The sequence below is a fragment of the Euprymna scolopes genome, chromosome 28 (genome assembly GCF_053919585.1).
Source record: "Euprymna scolopes isolate OS-2025 chromosome 28, ASM5391958v1, whole genome shotgun sequence".
Taxonomy (NCBI): Eukaryota; Metazoa; Mollusca; class Cephalopoda; order Sepiida; family Sepiolidae; genus Euprymna; species Euprymna scolopes.
Genome location: NC_136509.1, coordinates 49,418,733 through 49,445,006, shown reverse-complemented (window position 1 = coordinate 49,445,006; position 26,274 = coordinate 49,418,733). Strand labels below are relative to the sequence as shown.

Genomic DNA, 26,274 nt, shown 5'->3' with positions numbered 1-26,274 from the left:
GAAAATTGCTGAGTCAGAAGCAAAGTTTTATTTGCCAGTTTACATGATGTATGGGTGTGACTGAAAATGTAAGATAATTTTACTTAAAGAAAAAAAAGTCGATACCGAAACTTGGACATTCAGTAGGATTTTCCGCCATATAACCCACGTATATTGGTTACAGGAAAGCATACAAGCTTTAATAAATATAATATATGCTGTACCTGCTTCTATTGATTCGTCGTTCATTATGAAAATATATCACCCATTCCGAGTGGGATAAAATTTTAGTTGAGAGTAGGTGACTAGAAATACATTTTTGTTGTAAAAAAAAAACAAAGATAAGCCAAGTTTATACAAAAGAAAATGACGAATCAAAATAGGAATATTGAATCTGTAGGTCGTATGCTATCGATGACAATTTATGCGAAACACAATCTCTTCTATATTATGGAGGTGATTAAATTTATACCTGAAATAAATTCCGAAAGAAATACTTACCGCACTTGCTGTGTTAAAAAAATTATATTAATTTATTTATTGCGGACTATTATTCTCATCGTTATTAATTGTTGTTTCACGACGTTTCGACCAACTATTCCTCTGGCCTTCGTAAGGTGGTAACCGCGAAGGATAGGAACTTCGAATCTCCAACTGCATTCTCAGCAATCACTGCCATCCGTAGTTGAGGAATAGTTGGCCGAAACGTCGTGAAACAACAACAAATAAAGATGAGAATAATAGTCCGCAATAAATAAATTAATATAAATAATACTCATCTCAATAATGAATTCCAATTAAAAAAAAATAGTTTATTATTAAAATATTTATATTAATAGCCGTCTTGGTCGGACTAAGTACTAAAAATAAGTCGTACCTGATCAGAAATGAAAATTGCTAAATCATAAGTACGTTATTATATTACGTATATACGGTACAACAATAAAAAAAACATGAAAACTGCTAAGCCAGGAGAAAAGTTTGATTTACCAGCTTACATGCTATTTAGGTGTGATTCTCAAAATCCTTCAAAATAACTGAAATAGATGAACTTAAAATATAATGAGAAAAAAAAGCAGCCGGCGAGAATCGAAGTCGAAAATGGAACCTTCAATGGAATTTAAATTCAGTATATTTCGCTACCACACGAGCTACATAACATAACACATGTTGTTTATGGGTAAAAACAAACAAACAAACAAACAAACAAAAAAACAAACAAAACTAAGTTTTAATAAATATTATATGCTGTTTCTGCTTCTATCTATTAGTTATTCATTATTGACATGTTACCATTGTAAGACAATTCCGGGTGATAACATTTTAATCTAGAGAAAATTAATAAAACTACGTTTTTGCTTATAAAAAAAAAAATGGTAGGCCAAATTTCCTTAAAGGAAGAAACTGACGAAACCGAAAAAATATTAAGTATGTAGGCCATATGCTATCGATGACAATATATGCGAAACACCGGCTCTTCTATATTATACAGGTGATTAGATTTTGTATCTAAAATAAATACTGAAAGGAATGCTTACCATCACTACATGTTGGTCTGAGATACTTTTCTGAAATTAGAGAAAATATATTGTAGAATACAATATTACAAATGATATAAAGACGGACTACATGTACATGAAAATAGAGTATTTATTAGAACAGCCGATACAACAAAACAAAAAAGAAAAGGGTAAAAAATAAATACACACCAAATAAATGTTACCAAAGCACAGCTAAATTACTCTATTTCCTACCGAGTAAGTGTCTTTGTGTTTTAACTTATTCTAAAACGTATTTCCACTTAAAGTCAACGTAGTGTAAACTCTGTCGAGTTAGACAGACAGTTTGTAACCTCGATAGTCGCTCAAAATCGAAAATTAAACAAAATACTGGTATAAACACTGACCAACAAATGTCAACAATCGTGCGAAAATTGAATGTTCTACAAGTATTTTTTTTTAATTTTCGATTTTTCAGCGATTATCGACGTTCCAAGCCAGATGTAAGGACAGCGTCATTTTTTCCTTCTAACTTGACAGACTTTACACAGCATTTGTGTTAAAAACATTTAAAAATATATTAAAACATAAAAAACGTATTCAGGTAAGTAGAAGAGTAACTTATGTTACCGTTGGTAACATTTATTTGTTGTGTATTTATTTTTAACACAATTTTTCGTTTTGTTGGGTATTCTAATAAATACCCGGGATATATTTTATTAATACGTAATATTACTGGAATACTTCGAGTATTGCATTAACAAATTCACGTATATATATATATATATATATATATATATATATATATATATATATATATATATATATATATATATATGTATGTATATATATATATATATATATATATATATATATATATATATATATATATACATACACTAGCCTGGGTGCCCGGCATTTCCCTGGTTTGTGTAGGTGTATGTTGAGAAATAAATAAATAAATAAATAAATAATAGCAAAAAATGGCAGTAGGCAGGCTCGAACCCGTACCGCGAAGGAGGAAAAGAACGTGAAAAACAAAAGAAAGAAAGAAAAAAAAACGTGACGTCTTTGCTGTTGAGCTCATCGTCAAACCGGAAGTGACGTAGTTTTGAATAAAGGCTATACAATCAAAAAGAGAGCATGCCTTTCGAAAATATCGGCGAAAAAAGCGACCCCTTCCTCTAGAAAAGTGCCCAGATGAGGATGAAGGAGTTAATGTGTTTAGCTAATTTTGCGATATTTGTCAGCCAAAGAGTCAAGCTTCAAAACGATACCGATCTCGTAAAAATCCGTCGCCTCTGTCGAAAGTTTTAGGCATACATACATACATAGATACATACATACATTTAAACAGACAGGTGGGATTTACATTATAGATGATTCCAAATGAAACACTTTTCATTTGTGCAGCTCTGACGTTGCTCGGGAATTAAAAAAATCATTTTGCATACTTTTTCTTAACGATGTTATTTTTCACGAAACTATTCGTTTTAAATAAGATTTTGAAAGTTAAATTTAATAATTACAGTAGTTTTGAAGCATAAAGTTATTAATTGAAGCATTTTATTTTTATAAAACTACAATTAATCATTGTTACGATGAATATTATTTTAATGTCTATTCATAAAATTGTTGGTGCTTGTGTAGATTGGTGATCTTGTAAAACAACGCACTTCAAATGAAAACATTATTACGTGCTTACATGTCATGTCAAAATTAGTATAAATTTAAAACAAAAAGGAAAAATGATTCAGTTAATGATGTGCTGGAAGTATTTTGATAAATCAGTCACAATTACGTTATGAGATCTTCTGTTTAAAAATGGCGATGCGTATTTATTTGGTCACAAATATTGATTGCAGTTACTTCCCCCTGAATCTCCAACATTAAAAAAACTTACGATAAATCTCTAAACTCAATAATTTTTTTTTGCTTTTAATTATTTTTCTACTCGATGTTTTTTTTTTTTTTATAATTTTCGAAATTTATATTAATTTCGACATGATATATAAGTATGTAATCACTCTACAAAATCACTAAATAATCAGATATTGAAGGCATTTAAAACATCAATCCTTTTATACATAAAGCGTTGATAAAGATTTTCAAGACATGAATGACTTCTTATAAGATTTTTTTGTTTTCGAAATTTCTAACAAATTTCGAATGGTCACCAACTATTTTATTCTTTTTCTTCAACTCTCTGAGGCTACAGACTTACTTTTATTATCGTCTGCTTGTTGGAATTGTTTCTCAACAATCTTTGCATTCGTAACGCTAATTGTTGGCTGCGATAAAAGATCGACTTTCCTGAAATAAACAAAACAAAATAATGTGAGTAAATGTCTAATTTGAAAATATTATGGAGTATAATATTGCGTATTCAAAGATGGTATCTTACAATGTTAATGTTTATGTATTTTCGTTTAATCTTAGATTTAGTAGCCATTGCAGATAAATAATTGAAAATGTCAGTGTTAAAGAAACTGTATATATATATATATATATATATATATATATATATATATATATATATATATATATATATATAAGGATAACAGTATAGTTATATTCCAAGATCCAAATATGTATTTTTTATGCAAAACAGCTCCCCCGGCAGGTTACATTTGGGTGCATGTTTTTACAAATTCATATTTTTTTTACAAATTCGTTTCGTTATGCAAAACCAATCGGTTACTATGTCAATACCGACTCTTTTCGTGCATATACATTCATCAGAAAAATTGATTCTTTGCTTAAAAAAAATACATGACAACATAATGTTGGAAAAAAGAAAATTCATAGGAGAGGCAACGTCATGTGTTAGTTCTGGCGGCCATCTTGGTTCATATATGTCATGCCTAACACTTTGATGAAAACAGTAGTCCGAAGAATTCAAATAATCCAGAAACTTCTTATTTTTAATTATGCAAAAAGTATGTCTTAAGAGATACGTAACATTCATTAACTTTCAGACTAAAGTCAAAGTAAAAAAAAAGTCATAGTGATTGTGATCCAACGGGTCACAAGTACGTCTATTTCTTATAAAATTATATGAAATGTGTTCCTTTTCGTCGACAATCTAACAATATGCTATATAGTTAGATTGAAGTTGAACTAGCTGAAGTACCCGTCTATGCCGGGTTTGTCAATATTCCTTGAATTTTATAGTCGAGATTATAAGTTAAGGACGTTTATCAAATAGTTTTCATCCCTCTTATCAAGAAGATCTTCAGGTTTATGATGACTATCGATATCGTTTAGAAATAACTGGAACGATATAGCAAAAACAAACAAACAAACAAACAAACAAACAAACAAACAAACAAAGATAAACCATAAAACAATTGTTAAGACTGAAATTCCAACCCATGATGTCATAACATATTGAAACTGAAAGCGAACGATTTATCTACGAATCAAATTAACTGTTTTGGCCCGAAAGTCAGACATGGATATGGTTTAGAAAAAATGTTTGGATTTACAACAAAAAAGAATACATAGACGATGAGAGTAGTAGTACGTAAGGCCAATACGGCGTACCACGAAATCCTCAGCAAGTTTCTGTGAAGCGAAATTGGGTTTGTTTTCGAGTTTCGATAGTATTCTTCGTCTAATTTTAGCATTCTTCATCGACACAAATCCTTGAGTGAAAATGAAACATTTAAAATCACCTGCCGACAATTCTACTTGTATAAAGTCATTACAGTTTTTATGATCGAACTAAGTAATTTTTATTGTTTCTTTTAGCCAACGTAAAACCTTTCCACCTTTTGTGAAACAATGTCATATTGGGTATAAAACGTTCTGATAGTACTTTCATGATTTCCATGAACTCCATTTTTTTTCAGGTAGGATGTACTTACGAATCTGCTGTGTTCTGCAGTTCCTAACTTTCGTAAAAAGTAGTTGAACGTTTCCCATCAGGCCAGTTTTCACAATCGACGTTGAAAAATTGGTTATATCTTCTAAAGATAGCGTCGAACTTTTTGTTTTCATCGGAAACGTAGTCTCCATGATGCTTCATATCGTGTTTTGGGAAAAGGATATATTACTGTCAATCTATAATTTATTATTAGTTAAACTATTGACAAGTAATTATTCTATTTTTTCTTGTTGAATCAACTTATCTTCAATTTTCTATTGTCTTTCTTCAGTTTTCTGTTGTTGTAGGATTTGTTATTTTGTAGTTCTTGTTGATGTAATCTGTATATCAAATTTCGAGTCTCTAGACTAAAAATTGACAGATTATTGCGTAGGGAACACAGACAGACAGACAGACAGACGCGTTCACTTATATATATATATATATATATATATATATATATATATATATAGATAGGCTAACAGATTAAACAAAAATATATACGTATGCATAAATATATATAGAAACAATTTTTTTTTTACTGTAAAGAATTTACCTAAATATTATGCAAGTATAAATCATGTAGAATATCTGTATGAATATAATTACACGTAATTGTTAACTCTAGATGATCATCCCACAATAAAACCGAAAAAACTACTAGGGAATTAATTAAAATGAATATTTAAAACAATATGCAAATTAGCTAGATCTTTTGCAGATGAACGCAATTCATCGACCCATATATAAGAAAATTGTATTTTCTTTTTAAATAAATAGAAAAGAAGGTTTTTAATGTGAATATCAATACACACAAAAGAAAAACGAATTCATAGGAGTATAGATAGATAAATATATATATCGATTAATAGTCTGCTGTAAGTACATAGATAACTAGTAAATTTCGTAGATAGACAACTGTTCAAGTCCATAGCTAAAATAAAGTCTTACTTTGGAATATTGGAATCTTCGTATGAATCGGAAAGTTCTTGGTCGTCAGGGTTCACCAGATAAGCTTTGTTCGAATTTGAAGCGTAGAACTTCTCAAGTCTGAGCAGTAGAGAATGCATCATTGAAGTGTGAAGTATCGGCCCTTGTCTTTGCGGGTGCGTCTCCATATTTTCAATTGTGTTATATTTTTTCTTCGATTTGTCTTGGCGACTTTGCAATAAAAAATGTTGCAACTGTCGGACAAGACCGTTCAACATTCCACTCTCATCAGAAGGATACAACTATGAGAAAATAATAAAAGAAAAAAAATGATGAGCAAAATGGGACATTGTGACACTGCGAGCATATAAGTAAAAATATGATAAGAAGGTGTAACTCAGATCGCTTTTTATGTTCTGAACAGAATACAAAATCGATTTCGTAATCCAATGGGAAATGGTTTCTTATATTTCATGGAGACCCGTTTCTTACAGAAGAAACAGTGTTAATTTTCCCTTACTCTACCGATATTTCCATCGTAAGTTCTTAACTGAACTTCAAGCTGTACCCTCCATACCCTCCCAAACATTCTCAGCAAAAACTCGCATCCACATCAACACTGTCAATAACTTTTATTTTTCCTGTCTGTCTAAAGTCAAACGAACTTTCAATAAAAAAGGATGCTTATCATGAACTTTTAAACCTGTGAAACACATTAGATCAGGAATATTTCCCTACATGCTACAACATGATTACTTTCAAGTCCAATGGTAACAAACATTTGTTATGTCGTCTATTAATTATTAATTTAATCAAACATACTTCTCAATCCTTTCCATTAGTCAATTGTAAATCTTGCTAATTCGTATCCTCAAGTGGCTTTTGAACTTGGTAAATGATAAATTATTGGTGTAGATAAAAGACACGATTGTTATTCTCATTCAGCGCTTTCGATGAAAAAGTTCGTGCGAAAATCTACCAAAACCAAAATGTGTTTGTTCCTGCATTAAATGTAGTTAATTGGTTTAACGTGCATGAATGGTAAATAATGTATTATCTACATATCACGATTTTTTCTTTGAACTAAAAATTATTTTGACTGCCCTGTTACTTCTGGCTCACCGTGTATATGCAATTCCACTATAGGATGATTGGTGGTTTCATTTTACGACATATTTAAGGAAAGTAGAAAGTTGACCTTGCGTTTACTTTCGGCAACCTCGTAACTTTCACTTCCCATATTTTGTCCGTTAATCCTCACATTCCATGGACGATGTTTCTGACGACAAAGGAGGAAGAATTGCTGTTTTCCAGATCGAATATATATATATATATATATATATATATATATATATATATATATATATATATATATATATATATATATAACACTTATCTTTGGCTAGGTTTTGACCTTGAAGTGGTGTTTTTGTTTGTACCAAAGTATCTAAGTATTAAGTATCTTCATGAACAATATCAACAAAAAAAAAGTATCAACACTTTTATTTTTATTTAATACCGAATTCAATTAAATATTTTGTATATGAATTATTTATAGTCTTATATTTTGTAAACAGATACTCTGTAAATGATAAATTCCATTGAGTGACCCCAGAAAAATCCAACCCATGGAAGCGTTCATAAAATTCATGGCCCTTTTCGCAACTCAACTATATTTGGTACAGGTAAACCAGCCTATGTTTGACTTGTCAATCAAGTTTGAGGTATGAATGTCTAAAAATCTTATTTCATAGCTGTTTAATAATACGAGATGCCACTTTGACGATCGTTTCACAAGTAGGAGTTGTGATCGTAAATGAGCTTTACACTTACCGTATCTTAAGAACCCAGATTTTTATCTGTGGTGCTATTTGAACTAAAGAAAACCGCCAAAGCAAACCAAGAGAATAGTGTATCACAGTTATTAATAGTATTACACATCGTATCCAGGTGATAAAACAGAAACTGTTGGACATTCATGACTAAAACTTGGTGGATAAGTCAGGCATAGACTGAAGTTTATTTATACAAAGTATGGTTAGATTGCAGAAATAAAAGTAAAAAAAGATTATGAATTTTATTAACGATTCTGAGTGGATTTTTTGGGTGGGTGGGTAGTTAGGGCACTATACTTTTGTGAGTCAGCCTATATTTAACCCATAGATGATACCTCGACATGTTATGCTATGCTGAGTCAGAATCATCTTGTAACTCGTATCTACACCAACACTGTCAATAACTTTTAATTTTTCTGTCTAAAGTCAAACGGACCTTCAATAAAAAAAGATGCTTATCATGAACTAAATAAATACTAAGTAAAAGGTGACCAAAGCTCCAGAATTGAAGCCTTAACACCAAATGTAGTTTAAGGTTAGTTCAAGGTCATACAGAGAATGAGGTTGGGTGAGACAAATTTAATTTGCCTACTAACGAGAGTAGAGTTAGACACAAGGTCGGTTTTCATTTTGGATAAAATCCAGCTCCTCAAAAAGGGGCACTATTGATTGCAACACAGAAATAAAAATTGAATGTGTCTCAAAGGAATTCTCGTTCACTGATCGAGGTCAGAAAAAGTAAGTGCAACATCAGAACATATACTACACTTTGTTCCTAAAGTTTTATTAGTTCCTATTTACAATGCCTCCCCACGGGACAGAGTTAGACACCAGGGTCGTTACGTGGAGAAAAGGAACAAAAGTAAAAATTGTCTCAGTCGTGAAGGATTTCTCCTCCACTGACAGAGAACAAGAAATTGAAGTGCAGCATCTGAAGAACAGATACTACACTTTGATCTTGACCCAAATCAGGTTCAGAAATAACGTAGACAGAAGAAAAATACACCAAAAAATAAAAACAGGAAATGGATTTCGCGTGGTATAGTGATGTAGGGTGATTCCTACACCACTGTAGCACCATAACACGCGAAAACCATGAAGAAGGCGGTTTTGTGTTGTGCTCGGGACTAGTCAGACAAAGTATATCGAATCAAAGAAACAAATACAGTAGATCGGTTGGTTTATATATCGTTTGCTTCATGTAGCGTTGTCCCTGACTTTGGTAGAGGCAATTTCCAGATGACGATAGCGTCTTTGAGTTTAGCCAAGAATCACACCAAAAGTCAATAAACACTGGGCTTTAATGTTATGTTTTAACGAAGGAAGAAGATAAAGGATATATATATATATATATATATATATATATATATATATATATATATATATATATATATATACATATATATATATACATATATATATATATATACATATATATACATATATATATACATATATATATACATATATATATACATATATATATACACATATATATATACAGTGATGATCATATTTATTGGCACGGTAAAATAAAAGTTAAATTTTGTCTAATAAATTCTAAAAAAGGGATTAAATTAAAGAAAATAACAAAGTATATTATGTATTTTTAACTGGCCTTTCCGATGCAGCAATCGGATTTTAGAAAAAATAAATAACAAAGGAACAACAAACATAATTGCAAAAAACCCTTGTTCAAAATTATTGGCACGGCTTTGTTTTTCTTTTAGTATCAGTATAATATCAATCAATTTCCGGTTTACGTGCTTTCTGAACTTTTTTTATAGCCATATTATGCTTGTTTAACGCTAATTCAGTGAATAATTTTTTTCAGATAATTTTTAGATAGCGATTTATTTAAACTATTATAAGTGACTAAATTATAATTTTCAATCGCCATGGTTAAAACTAAGGAACACAGCGAAGACGTCAGGAAGCTTGTTGTAGCATGCCATACCAATGGGGAGGGCTATGATAAAATTTCAAAGAAGCTAAACCTTCCCAAATCCACTGTTAGAGCCATAATAAACAAGTTCAAATCGCAAGGCCACGTTATGAGTTTAGAGGGTAGAGGGAGAAAAAGGATTCTTTCCCCAAGAGATGAACGGAAAATTGTTCGACAAGTAAAACAAAACCCAAGGATCTCTGTTGGGGAGATTGTTGATGAACAGAGCACCTCTGGAGTGAATGTATCTCGACATACAGTTGGTAGAGTTTTGAAGAGAGCTGGTTTAAAAGCATGTCGTCCGAGAAAGACTCCCTTATTGAAGCCTATGCACCTGAAAGCAAGGCTAGCCTTTGCAAAACGTCATATTGATAAAGATGTTGCATTCTGGAAACGTGTTCTATGGACTGACGAAACGAAAATAGAGTTATTTGGCCATAATAAAGTGTCTTATATTTACAGAAAATCTGGCGAAGCTTTCCTGCCTAAGAACACCATACCCACAGTGAAGCACGGTGGAGGCAGTTTGATGTTTTGGGGATCCTTTGCTGCCTCTGGACCAGGGCGACTTGTTAAGGTCACAGGTAGCATAAAAAAGGAAGATTATGTTAAAATATTGGATGAAAACCTGAAAGACTCTGCTAAAGAGCTCTCACTTGGTCGTCGTTGGTAGTTCATGCAAGATAATGACCCAAAGCATTCGGCTAAACTGACTAAGAAATGGCTTGAGGACAATCATATTAATGTTTTGGAGTGGCCATCACAAAGCCCAGACCTTAATCCAATTGAAAATTTATGGAGAACATTAAAATTGAGGGTAATGCAAAGGAAGCCTAAGAATCTTATTAAATTGGAGGATTATTGTCAGGAAGAGTGGGCTAAAATTACTACTGAAGAGTGCAACAACTTGGTTGTAAACTATGAAAAGCGACTGAGGAAGGTAATCAAGGCCAAAGGCTATACAATTGATTATTAAATAAATCGTGCCAATAATTTTGAACAAGGGTTTTTTGCAATTATGTTTGTTGTTCCTTTGTTATTTATTTTTTCTAAAATCCGATTGCTGCATCGGAAAGGCCAGTTAAAAATACATAATATACTTTGTTATTTTCTTTAATTTAATTCCTTTTTTAGAATTTATTAGACAAAATTTAACTTTTATTTTACCGTGCCAATAAATATGATCATCACTGTATATATATATATATATATATATATATATATATATATATATATATATATATATATATATATATATATATATACTAGCAAAAGTACCCGTTGTTGACTGGGTTCAAAAACAGCCTACAGAAAATCGACTCTGATTTATGAAAGTATGATAGGTTATAAAAAGGAAGGGTTGTAAAGAGATAGTTTCTAATTTGGGGGTATCAAAACCAAAGCAAAATATGATTAAAGTAAAAATAAAATAGATAAACCCCATAATTTATTATACCATACATGTTCACACTAAAACACTTATCACAATATTCTGTGGATCTATATTAAAAAAACGTTGTTAAACTTTGTGACATATTTCCATTCTATGGAGGTCAGGTGCGAACGAACACCCTATAATTTATCATACCATATTTCTTCAAACTGATACATAATTATCAAAGTATACTTACGCAGAGTGATATGAAAAGTCTTTATTAAAGTTTGTGCCTATTTTTATTCTGTGGAGGCCAGGCGCGAATGCAGACCCCACAATGTTATTATACCATCCCTATTTAAGTTAAAACATACTTATCAAAGTATTATTATGTACATCTATATCGAAAACACTTGTAAACGTTTTTTTTTAAATTTTTAAATTTTTTATTTCCATACTTTGTGGACCAGTTGCGTACGCAGACCCCACAATTTTAATGAACCACTGTTCTGCCAGATCAAACATACCCATTCCTGTGTCTCGATAATCTTCTATCATTATATGTAATCAGTTTTTTAAAATAGTCAACCATATAGGAGCCTATTCGTGACCAGACACACACACAGCCGTTCAGCTTTATATTATATATATAATGGACTCTCCCGTCGTGTTCGACGCATGAGGGCCAAAAATTAGCTCTGTTTCATTCTGCCTACAATGCTTGTGCCGCATGTGTGAGACGAGGCCAGCTCTGCTACCACAAACCAAGCCGCACGACTCACAAAATACATGCTGGGAAGGTGCGGCTCCTACTCTTGCTCTACGAAGATTTGTTTGATTCGATAGCCGTGTGTCAATGTATGTGTTAATGCCCGCAAAACATTTTTCCCTCCACAATTTTCTATCCGCAGCATCTTCTTCAAAGGTTTTTGGGTTCAGGCCTGCGTGCTTAAGATTGTCTTTCAGCTTATCTCTGTACCTCAGAAATGGACGACCCACATTTCGATTACCCTCTTTCAGTTGACTGTATGCTAATTGCTTAGAAAGACAGTTTTCATCCATACGAACAAGGTGACCAGCCCACCGAAGCTGAGACTTCATCAGGAAGGCCTAAATACTTAAAATGTCGCACCTAGCAAACAATCCCGAGTTAGAGGCCTTGTCTTTCCATGTTAATCCACATATACTGCGAAGGCAACGCTTATGGAATATATCCAACTGCTCAATCTGCCTACGGTATGGGGTCCAGACTTCCGATCCATACAGGAGTCACTGCACGATAAACTGAGATTTTGGTCTTTAGAGTCAAACCCCTTTCATTCCATACTCTTGACCGCAGTTTGCCGAAGGTATCAGTCGCCTTTGAAATTCTGCGCAATATCTCATCATCAAGTGATGCTGACGAATTCACCTTACTTCCGAGATATGCAAAGGATTTTACATACTTTAGAGGCTGTCTATTCACTAAGATTTTCTGAGGAGGTTCCACATATTCTGGCCTCGGAATATTCACACCACCTTGCTGCAACGGGATGGGCTTTGGTTGGTAGATAACTTCTGTCTTTTTAATACTAATCGTCAAACCAAATGCTTTTGCGGCATTGGAAAACTTGTCAACTAAGTCTTGTGCTTCTTCAAATGAAGTGGGCACGAGTGCAGCACCGTCTGCAAAAAGAAAATCATGAACCATTTTGCTTCTTGTTAGTGTTTTAGCTTTAAATCTTTGATGATTAAAAAGACCCCCGGTAGTTCTAAACTCAAAATGGACACCTTGCGTGTAATCTTTAAAAGCATGCTCGAGCATGATTGAAAAGAAGATGGCAAAGAGCACAGGTGCCATAACACAATCCTGTTTCGTACCGGTTTTTACCTTGAATGACTCAGAGAACTTTCCGTCTGCTCTTACACGTGCCTCCATATTCTCGTGAAAGGATATTATTACATTTAACATTTTTCAGCGATTCCAACTTTATTCAAAACCTTCCAAAGTGCGACTCTGTTGACAGAGTCAAACGCCTTAGTTAGGTCGATAAAAACGACAAACAGATCCTGATTTTTCTCACGTGCCTTCTCTGCAACTTGGCGTAAACAATAGATCATGTCGATGATTCCCTTTCCAGATCTAAAACCACACTGCGTCTCAGGATAAATTTTGTCTCCTAGATGTGATTTCTAATTTTTCTGAAGTTCTCGCAGCTGTAAAACAAATGCTACTGAGAAAGTGTGCAGAAGATGATGGTATACCGGCTGAAATATTCAAGTTTGGGGGGAACACACTTTTGAAAAAACTTTTGGAGTTATTCATCAGGATATGGGAAATCGGTTCTGTACCTCAGGATTTCAGGAACTCGTCAATAATCCATCTCTTCAAGAATAAAGGAAAGCGCATTGATTGTGATAACTAGCGTGGAATATCACTGCTCTCTGTGGCTAGAAAAGTACTAGCCAGGGTGATTTTGAACAGGATAATCATTATATATATATATATATATATATATATATATATACACGCACGAATGGAACTTGCCCCTGTGTGTGTCTGTGTATATAAGTTCGTTCCCTATGAACTCGAAAACAGCTGGGCCGATTTTATGAAATTTCCTAAGAAGTTACTTCATGTGCCTAGCAGTGATAAGTTTTGTATTCGAATGTCTTCGATAAGTATTGAATATCGAAAAATACAATGAAATAAAGAACAAGCGATTTTGACCAAAGTTAACATCTTACACAGCCTAACATCACAAGTGCATTTGAGAAGTTTTATTACCACACAAACAGAAAGGTTCGACATATAAAATCAACAATAGGTTCTTTGAAATGACACGGGCGCGTTCGAAAATAATGTTTCTTTTTAGGGCATAATTCTACAATGATACTGGACTTTTAACCCTTATTGATAATGTAATAAAGTTCTCATGCAACCTTACACTTTATCTTCTTAACACACACACACACACTTTATATATATATATATATATATATATATATATATATATATATATATATAGAGAGAGAGAGAGAGAGAGAGAGAGAGAGAGAGAGAATAAGTTAGGAAAGCTGAAGTTACATAGGAACTTTATTACATTATCAATTCAATAAGAGTTACAGGAATCAGATAGCTTCTTCTTTAGGCCATGGCATTTTAAAGCTAAATACTTTCCGTCAGAAGGAGAGAAAAGGCCAGCATTATACATAAATAAAGCTAAAAATACAACACCGACTTTGAAAACATTCATATTAGAAATGGAAATATTTTTGAGATTAGGATTGGAAAAAGTATTTTATAGTGTGTGTGTGTGGGGGGTGATTTGATGGGCTTAAAAGAAAGAAGAGGCAGAAGAGAACGACCAAGGCTAAAGAATATATAAAACAGTATATAAGAAAATGATTTTAATTTATAAAGAAAAATATTAATTTTGTTTAATCTTTTAAACATTTTATAAAATATTCTAAATATTAAATTGTTTTTCAAAATTTCAAAAATGAAAAAAATTACAATACAGTTCTGAAAAAAAATTCAATTATTAAATATAAATAAAGCAGCACAAATTAAGTACAAAGAAAAGAGTAAGAAAGGGGGGGGAAAAGAAAATTAAAAGCTAAATCAACTCAAATTCTTGGAAGATACTCAATCGGTAATTAGATGTACTCTAGATAAAATGAGAAATATCCAGTGCACTTTCATGCAGACTAGTCCAGAGGAAAGATTTCAATGTTGCTAATTAGTCTCGAAACACACCGAGGGAGTATTCCGAAGAAGTGATCCAGATCCGGACTCCTGAATAGAGAAATTCTCACGGAAAAAAGTTGTATCAGCGTTTCTTGTGTATAAAATGTGTATTCATGCATGTCAGAAGCGGTTTGAAAGAATTTACAAAGCGGCGCAGGTAGACATCAGTTGCAAAGGTAATTAATTTGCATATTAGTTTAGAAAAATTTTTTTTTTAATTAGCTATTATTTGTTATTGATTTTAAAAAAATCAGTCATCGTTTTGACATAACAAATTGTTCTGTTTAGCAATATTGTTTAGTTTCCTGATAAAATATTTTGATATGTGTTTTAATGTTTCTTTCCTTTAGAAGAATTGACGTTATTTCAAACAAGTTGCGATCTATTTCTAAATTGCAGATGAAAAGACAAATTGATTTTTTATTTATCCTCCTTTCTTTTATAGCCACATTGAAAAGAAAAATACCTTTTTCTCGAAGAACTTACCAAAATATCAACTTGAATAAATGAGAAGTATATTTCGTATATACAACAAAGTTATGAATAAATGTTTATTTTAAAGTTATGTTTTAAGTCGCGAACTTTGCGAAATAATAGGAGTCGGCAAAACCAGATAGTATTTCATACGATATATACAAAGATTATTAATATTTGAAGTGAGAACTGACGAAATGTAAATCGGAGTTTAAAATTGACAAAGCCTCAAAGTTTATATATATATATATATATATATATATATATATATATATATATATATATATATATATATATATATTATTTTAAGTTTATATATATATATATTTATTTACATATATATATATATATTTATTTATACATATATATATATATGATATACTATAAGGGAGTCACCACTTATCAAAGACCGAAAGCCACTCGATGATAATGGTAGTAATCGTTAATCGTGTAAGTTGGGTAGAATTTGCTTATTTATAGAGACGGTTCTACAAGAACTTAGGTCGGGAAGCAGGCCAGTGGAACAGTAGTCTACAGGCGTGCAGTTCTAGGAAAGAAGCTGTGTTCGTGGAATCTGCGTTTAGATTTTTTCACAGATAGAGAGTGGGGGAAATTGTTAATAGTGGTTGTCGCTAGTTGAGTGTTTTTTTAAAGTTTGACAAGATTGGCGCTCAGACGAGCAATTGTTACGGAAATAATTATAGAAGAGAGAGAGGAGAGAGAGAGAGAGGGAGGGGGTTCGCAGCGTCTTTTCTGCTGTAAAGAGGTTGCAGGGAAAAGGAAAGGGCATCAACTACTAGGTTTCGAAGCCAGTTTTAAACTATATCAAGGCAGGATAGGGCCTACTGAGCAGCTCCTGTCTACTGGAGCGGTAGAATGATCCAACCATTTTTCCAGCAATCTTGGCAACAGATTTGATGTATGTGTTCCATTTAAGATCAGGAGTGAAGGTCAGTCCCAGAGGCTTTTCAAGATGGTGAAGCATCATATCTTGATAAGCTCATATGATTAACTTTCACTCCTAATCTGAGATGGTATAGTGTGTATATAACAAATTTAGACATTTATAAAAGGCAGTGCAATGCAGAATATAACAAAAAGGCAGTACAATGCAGAAGTGTAATCGATAGATACAAGCTGAAGCAAATTAAGATATAACCGTGGAAAAAACTGTGCAGATTCACCTTTATTAATGCATTATATATTATTTTCTCTTGTGCTTTATATTTGTATTGCGTTCTTACTTATGTCAGCATGGTCAGATAGAAAGTCCATATTGTATGATATTTTGGAAAAATTCCTTCCTTAAATATGTGGTCGACTTTAGTTCAAACATGGATACAAGGGTTATTATAAACGTTTACTATAGTTCTCGTATGCACGATTGAACCGAAGTCGAACACATCTGAAGAAGGGAAATTTCCCGAAATATCATACAATACAGATCGTTCATAAAGTATAAAATATGAGAAAAATTATATTGTATTATAGGTAACTCCACAGCTATGTATCTTTATTAATTAAAGGGGAATATATATATATATATATATATAGCTTATTCCATCATTATTTCCTTTAGTTCCTGTCTATCCGTTACGCCTCTGCATTATATATTCTTCTATAAATTTTCTGTATATCTTGTAGTTTGTATTACTGAGCGAATCAGATAATAGAAAGCTATTACTTACTCGAATGAAGGCCCCCATGTTCAGACTCTCGGCTCGGCTTTCAAGCAAATAAAGCAGTTGGATATCGTTCAGACACAGCTTATCAATTGTATTGCACTGGCTGCCCTGAAAATATAAAACAAATGACTTATTAGAGTGTGACGGCCTTTTAGATATGTCCGTTTGCATACACACAAATAGAAATTGATTCCCTTCGTTTTATCGTGGTTGTTGGGTTATTCTAATGGTTCTAGGCGCTCAAACAAATGTTAAAATAGTGACTTGGATCGAGGTTTCGAATCGTGTAACCGGTAGGACTATCATCTTCCACACTAATGATTCCCAGAATAGGATTAAACACAGGCGTATTTAGTAGTACATAAATAAATATGTATCCGTCCCGTCATACAAAAGTAAGCGAATAAATAAAGTAAAAACTGCTGGATGAAACAATTTTAAATATTTAAGATAACGTTGGTAAAATGCCTTCTTAAGTAACAGCGAAGCATATTTTCCCCCGTTATCTAATATATAAATCTCACCTATCTGTTTAAATGTATGTATGTATGTATGTATGTATGTATGTATGTATGTCTAAAACTTTCGACAGAGGCGACGGATTTTAACGCGATCGGTATCATTTTTAACCCGACCTTTCGGACGATAAATATCGAAAAATTAGCTAAAAACATTAATTTCTTCACCTTTAACTGGGCACTTTTTTACAGGGAGGGGTCGATTTTTTCGCAGATATTTTCGAACGTCATCCCTTCTTTTCGATTGACTAGCCTTAATTTAAGCTTACGTTACCTCCGCTTTGACGATGGACGCAACAGCAAAGACGTCACGTTTTTTTCTCGCGTTCTTTTCTTCCTTCGCGGCACGGGTTCGAGACTGCCTATCTACTACTTCTTTTCTTTTTTTTTTTGCTCAACACAGACCTCCAAACACCCGGGCAATGCCGGGCACCCAGGCTAGTTTAAAAATAATTTAATGCTCAAATAGTACTGTAATAATTTTCAAACTGTTATTTAAAAATTTATCTGATAAACACACTGACATAATTAAAAAAATGTTATACCAAACTGAAAGTAAAAAGAGTTTCGTTCAATACCGGATATGGATGCTTCCGTTCAGTCTCGACAGAATAGATACCTTCTGTAAGGGTAGCTACGGTGTAACTGTGAGGCAACCACACCTCTACTGAATCGGCACTGCTTGAGTCTTCTGGTAAGAAAAAATGCTAGACGACTGGAAATAATGCCGAGATAAGCGGAGAGAACATACAGCACTTGGAATTCTCAAATAGTCACCCATTTTAGTAATTACCAGGCTCAACGTTGCTTAATTTCGGTGATCTGATGAAAACCGGTGTGTTAACGTGATTATACCGTATACACTTTCATGAACAGCGAATACTGAATAAACATATAAAGTGAAGTGGATGTATTTTAGCCAAGCATTAAACGTTGATTAGCGTAGGTATTGCGTATTTCCAACTTGAAAGCGATTGTTGGGAATAAACGCATTATCGATTTTGAAATAGATTTTGAGACTGTCGAAACATTACAGAATCACTGCGAAAATAATAAAAAAAATAAACAAGTGTCGATTTCAATAGTTACGATGAATGCCAATCAATTCCATCGCAACTGACCGTTGAGAACCGTTTGTTCTCTAAATTATGTGAACGAGATTATATTTTTAAACCGAAATGAATCGATTGTATTGACAGGTTTTATCTACAGGCCAAGGGGGGAAATCTCTGCAGAAGTAGCTCCTAGATCGCACTAAAGACAGGCTAACCACATGTTTCTAAACGTCCGCGAAACCTCCCACTTATGATGAAAGTATATATTATACAGCGTAATCTCATTGGCACACTGATTTTCGTTAGAGTATTGAAGTTAAGCGACCTTGAAACTGGCACAAGTATTACGAGTTCGTCAGAGCACATTCTATTAAAGTACTTGTGAAACAGGCACGGGATCTAAAAACATTACGGCGATGGGACAGTGGTTGTACCTTAGTTGAAAGTGCAGGACCTATCAGATTTGTGACTTATTTTTGGACTCTGCTCAAGAGTGAGAAACTAATGGCAGATGCATCGGCTCAGATGTGGAAATAATACTCCATGCATGACGAATGGTGCCTTTTTAAAGATACAGAATACTGTCGGATGTAGGTACTTTTCTAGGACGGCAGAGAGAGAGAGAGAGAGAGAGAGAGAGAGAGAGAGAGAGAGAGAGAGAGAGAGAGAGAGAGCACCATATTTGCAGCAGCCTTGGCAATATCTTAAATATATTTGTTCCAACTCTTGTTGCATATGAATGTTAAGCCGAGGAGTTTGAATGAGGAATTTTAGGTAGGGTGTGGTAATCGGGAAAAAGTTGATCTTAATATTATCTAAGCGCTGCTGTTTGTGAATGATATATTTCTTAACCAGATCGATAATGTTATATAACGACACGTCATAACCAATAAAAAAAAACAGGTAAATACATTTCTGCCATTCACGGTCGCTTAAGACAATAGGAGATCGATAACCATATATTCGATATAAATCGACAGAGAAGATTGATGCTGAACACAGTATCTAATGTCCAAAACTGTAAAATTGCTCTCAAATCAAAACAAGTATGGCAGTGAAAAACGTTGGTTTCGTCGAATGAACAAACGTTTAGAAACGATGCTACGACCCTTGTCTATCGTTTAATGGGGACACGATGTTAAGCTTTTTTCTTAATACTTTTCTCAGTTAGCTACTTCCCTCAGCAGCCAACACAGTTTAGATAATTTCTTAAATGGATTTTTTCTCTGTTGACTAAGGTATGTCGCTAGTTCTCTGCAGTGCTAGGAGGTTCATTCTCTCAGGCTTTGCTTTCTCTCTTTGAGATGGAGTTAGTTTTTTGCTAATCGCCTGAGAATGACGACGGGCTGTCCATGCATGTTTTCCATGACAGAATGCTCCTCCTCGGGGGCGCGGGCCCTTCAATTCTACTTTCCGACCCTTGTGTTGCATCTTCCCGCTTTGAGATGGAGATAAATAACATGTAGAACATTAATATAGCTGATGCAATTAGATTTTTAATAATAGAATAATATAGTTTTAAAATTAATTACCTAATCAGGTTAACAACGGCACAAGTTCAAAGAATAATGATAACAGATATAAGAGAACTTACATATTATATTTGTATACATTAGTGATAGGATGATTTCTATATTTTTCGCGATATCGATACAATTAGCGATTCCGATTCTTTAAAATTCTCTAAATATTTAGCTATCTAGTTGTTGTTTTACTCTAACAACCCATGTAATATGTGCATGTATTGTCGCAACCGAGAAAATAGGCGATTTGTCCGATTCTGATACAGATTCCAATACCCCTAATAGTTCCGATTTTTCCTATTTCTGATCCTAATTAATCGTCCTCAAACTATATATATATATATATATATATATATATATATATATATATATATATATATATATATATATATACTAGCAAAAGTACCCGTCGTTGACTGGGTTCAAGAACAGCCTACAGAAAATCGACTCTGATTTATGAAAGTATGATAGGTTATGAAAAGGAAGGGTTGTAATGAGATAGCTTCGAATTTGGGGGTGTCAAAACCAAAGCAAAATATGATGAAAGTAAAAATAAAATAGATAAACCCTATAATTTATTATACCTGTTCACACTGAAACACTTATCGCAATATTCTGTGGATCTATATTAAAAAACCTTGTTAAACTTTGTGACATATTTCCATTCTATGGAGGTCAGGCACGAATGAACACCCCATAACTTTATTATACCATATTTCTTCATACTGAAACATAATTATCAAAGTATACTTACGCAGATAGATATGAAAAGTCTTTATTAAATTTTGTGTCTATTTCCATTCTATGGAGGCCAGGCGCGAACGCAGACCCCCCCAATTTTATTATACCATCCCTATTTAAGTTAAAATATACTTATCAAAGCATTCTTATGTACATCTATATAAAAACACTTGTAAACGTTTTTTTTTAAATTTTTTATTTCCATACTTTGTGGACCAGGTTCGAACGCAGACCCCACAATTTTAATGAACCACCGTTCTACCAGATAGACATACCTATTCCTGTGTCTCGATACATTTTCTATCATTATATGTAACCAGTTTTTTAAAATAGTCAACCACATAGGGGCCTATTCGTGACCAGACACAAACACACTCAACTTTATATTATAGATATGTATTCAGTGGATAATCACTAGCATTGATAGCGTTGTATAATTTACTGAATCCTAATCACCAATTTTGTCACTTAATATATATATATATATATATATATATATATATATATATATATATATATATATATATATATATATATGCCCATGCTTCAGTTCAATCTTGAAAGACAAAGAATACCCCTTAGGGGCAGTAGCACCTGTAATTTTGAGGCAAGGGTTGTGTAATTTACCAACCACATCGCTGCATAACCGGAACTGTTTGAGTCCAGTGGCAAGAAGACCAGGACGATTGGAAACAATGCCGAGATAAGCGAAGACCACAGATAACACCTGAAAGTCCTGAATGGTCGCCCATATAATACTGACCAGGTTCAACGTCGCTTAACTTCGGTGATCCAGCAGGAACCGGTGTGTCAACGTGATTATGATATATATATATATATATATATATATATATATATATATATATATATATATATATATATATATATATATATATATATATATATATATATATATATATATTCGTTTTTATCTTGTGTATATTGATATCTATATTAAAAACCCTCTTTTCTATTTATTTAAAAAGAAAATATAATTTAGTTATATATGGATTGTGGAATTGCATTCACCAACAAAAGATCTAGGTAATTTGCATATTCTTTAAAACATTCATTTCAATTATTTCCCTATTAGTTTTTCCGGTTTTCTTATTGGATGATCATCTTTAGTTAACTATTAAGTGTAATTATATTCATGCAGATATTCTACATGATTTATACTTGCATAATATTTGCGAAAAATGTTTGCAGTAAACAAAATTGTTTCCATATATATTTATGTATACGTATATATTTTTGTTTAATCTATCTATCTATATATCTATTAAAGTAAACGTGTCTGTGTGTCTGTCTGTGTGCCTCTGTGTCTGTCTGTGTACATTTCCCTACGCAATAACTCTGTCAATTTTAAGTCTACCGACTCGAAATTTGATATACAGGGTACTGAGATTTGAGAAAATCTAAGTGATCAATTTTCGGTCAGAAATTTGGTTATTAAGGGGTCAAAGTTCAAGGATTTGACCTTTGAGAACTCTACCAAACTCCCCCGACAATTTTGGGTTTAAACACTTGAAAATTTAGATATAGGTTCATTGGACATGGATCTAACTTAATAACTTGATTTGTGCTCAAAACAATAAATGTTAAGGAGTCATAATAGAGGTTAAATGTAAAAAATTGACGTTTTTTTTTTTTTTTTTTTTTTTTTTTGCTCAGCATACACCTTCGAACACCCGATCAACGCCGGGCTGAAATGCTAGTATATATATATATATATAAAGGTGAACGTGTCTGTGTGTCTGTGTGTATACATTTCCCTACGCAATAACTCTATCAAGTTTAAGTTTACAGACTTGACATTTGATATACAGGGTACTGAGATTTGGAAAACTATGTGTAATCCGTTTTCGGCCAGAAATTTGGCTATTAATGGGTCAAAGTTCAACGATTTGACTTTTGAGAACTCTACCAAACTCCTCCAACAATTTTGAGTCTAAACACTTGAAATTTTAGATATAAGTTCCTTGGACATGGATCTAACTTAATAACTTGATTTGAGCCCAAAACAATAAATGCTAAGGGATCATAATAGGGGTCAAAGTTTAAAATAATTTGACCTCTGTGGTCTCTACCAAATTACTCAGATAATTTCTGGTCTAAACATTTGAAATTTTACATAAAGGGCATTCAGAGATAGGGCAAGCTTTTTAATCGGTTCGTGTCAAATATTTGAGCTACAAATATATAAATCTATGTATGTATGTTTGTATGTTTACTTAAAACTTTCGACAGTGCGACGAATTTTCACAAGATCAGTATCGCTTTGAAGCGCGACACTTCAAACGACGAATACCGAAAAATTAGCTAAACACATTAATTTCTTCACCATAAACTAGGCACTTTTCTACAGGGAGGGACCGCTTTTTTCGCCGATATTTTCGAAAGTCATCCCCTCTTTTCGATTGTCTAACCGTAATTTAAACTTACGTCACTTCCGGTTTGGCGGTGGTCGAAACAGCAAAGACGTCACGTTTTTTTCACGTTATTTTCCTCCTTTGCGGTACAGGTTTGAGCCTGCCCTCCTACTAATTTTTTTTTTTTGCTCAACACACATCGAAACACCTGGGCAACACCGGGCACCCATGCTAGTATATATATATATATATATATATATATATATATATATATATATATATATATATATATATATATATATATAAAGGATACGGTTTCTTTAATCGTGCAACTTACCGTCAGTCCGACATCCCATCCTAACTCGTCAAGTCCGTAGGCGACATCTATGGTCACACCGGATTCCTGCAAAACCATGTTGAGGGAATCTTGAATCACTGAAAACGGCGTTGGGAATTCGACATGTTGATCTCCAGCGGGCAGACTTTGAACCTGAAGAAATACAAAAGTTGGAATAAAGTGAAACTCATTTAGGGTTAATTTATTATAGTTTTTCGTTCTTTAGAGATGGACCTGCTGTGATCCCAAATTAATAAAAAGTGTTTCAATTTAAAAAAAAAAAATGAATCAGAGAATGAAAAAATGAATTATTTCTTTCCAGACATTTTTGTACATGAATTTAAAATGTCGTAGACTCTTGAAAATTCAGTATGTTATTGCTATACATCTTATGAGATGACTGGCCAATTTTTATGATTTCAGGTTCAAATGAACAGCTACACCAGGAATTAAAATACACCCTACTAAAGCCTGATTGTTACAGTTGGTGAATTTCAAAAAATGCAATTTGAACGTTTTAACCTTGGAAAAATGCCACAGAAACGTATGGAATGCTTCAGACTGCTTGTGGACTATCTTGCATGAATAAAGCATCAGTTTTTGAGTGGTATAAGACATTCAAGGAAGGCGGGAAGTCTGTGAGGGATGATGAGAGGTGTAAGATGAGTAAGAAAGTCAGCACACGAGTTGATTGACCAAATAAAGAATTTCATGGATAAGGACCGTCGTGAATCTAGAGAGACAATAAGTGCACAGTTTTATGTCAGTGTGGAAACTGTATACACAATTATTTGCGAGGAACTGAAAACGCGGATGATTTGTATGGAAATAAAAAATTTAAAAATTGAAATAAAAACGTTTACAAGTGTTTTTGATATAGATGTACATAAGAATACTTTGATAAGTATATTTTAACTTAAATAGGGATGGTATAATAAAATTTTTTTTGGGGGGGGGTCTGCGTTCGCGCCTCGCCTCCATAGAATGGAAATATGTCACAAAGTTTAACAAGGTTTTTTAATATAGATCCACAGAATATTGCGATAAGTGTTTCAGTGTGAACAGGTATAATAAATTATAGGGTTTATCTATTTTATTTTTACTTTCATCATATTTTGCTTTGGTTTTGACACCCCCAAATTCGAAGCTATCTCTTTACAACCCTTCCTTTTCATAACCTATCATACTTTCATAAATCAGAGTCGATTTTCTGTAGGCTGTTTTTGAACCCAGTCAACGACGGGTACTTTTGCTAGTATATATATATATATATATATATATATATATATATATATATATATATATAGAGAGAGAGAGAGAGAGAGAGAGAGAGAGAGAGAGGGGAGAGGGCGGTTGTTATCAGGGATTCTGATAGAAGCAGGCAAAATGTGTCGTAAAATATATCCTGAAAATTTGATAATATTTAAACCATTGGTTCATAAACAGATATCGCTCTTTTAATATTTCCATTTGTCCTCATACTGCTCTTTGATTTGCAGTTTTAATAGACGATCACGTACGAATAAAATCGCTTTTCTTTTTTAATGGGTGATGTGGTTAATCAAACGATAATACATGTAAAAAGAATACAAGCGCCATTTTGTTTTAAAGCTGCCAGAATTTTCTACAGAAGTTGACATCCACAGCAAACAAGGTATTAATTTTAATTAAGCCGTTGCCTTCACGAGTAAATGATAACACCAGGATCAGAGACGACACAGGTCCATGTGGTAGGCACGATTACGTTAGCAGCGGAACCGAACAGGTTAACAATGAAACCTTGTATTTGCTATGTAACGTCAATTTAACAATTGAAATAGAAGATTGATAAGGTATTCTCGGGGGACGAGCGAAGAGATAAGTTCCTTGGTTATGTAAAATTATAATAGCAGTTGAAACGAACGAGTTTAGCCTGAAAATATCTTGGGTATATAACATCAATTTACTTTGTTACTGAGTTTTTGAGATGAGGATTAAATATTCGCATTATTTGGATTCTTTGCAAGCACTCGTGGCATAGTGGATAATGTATTTGGTAAAATTCAGTTGTAAAGTTACACTCTTCTGGAGGTTGAAGATTTAATCTTCAGAGCGGGCGAAACTCAAAAATACAATTGCGAATTACTTAAGACTTCTATCTAGTCATAGCTGACAGAAAGAGGTTTAAACAAAGGATTCAGTTCAAAATGCCGCGCAGATGCCTGAGTTCGACAGAAAAATTACCAAGTTCGACCACATACACTTGCAGAAGGTCGGAGGTTACTTCAACCGAAACGTTGTGAAAATAACACTCAAATTGAGAACAGTAGTCCGATGAATCCAAAGAATACGAATAATGATTTTACTAATTGGAATAAATAACAAAATCTATTTAAAAAAAAAAAAAAATTAATTAAGATTTTCAGCAG

At 33.1% G+C, this 26,274-nt stretch overlaps 1 protein-coding gene across 2 annotated transcripts in view; it reads right to left on the bottom strand.

Annotated features, from left to right (window-relative positions):
• Nucleotides 1–26,274, bottom strand: part of LOC145249599 (cadherin-like and PC-esterase domain-containing protein 1) — an 837,303-nt gene that overhangs the window by 44,174 nt on the left and 766,855 nt on the right. For both annotated transcript variants that reach the window (XM_080111307.1, XM_080111306.1), the window contains 5 exons: nt 23,867–24,019; nt 17,324–17,428; nt 6,298–6,578; nt 3,703–3,791; nt 1,518–1,547 (listed from right to left, as the gene is read on the bottom strand). In XM_080111307.1, the coding sequence (XP_079967433.1) occupies nt 1,518–1,547; nt 3,703–3,791; nt 6,298–6,578; nt 17,324–17,428; nt 23,867–24,019 (658 nt within the window). The remainder of the gene's footprint in view (nt 1–1,517; nt 1,548–3,702; nt 3,792–6,297; nt 6,579–17,323; nt 17,429–23,866; nt 24,020–26,274) is intronic.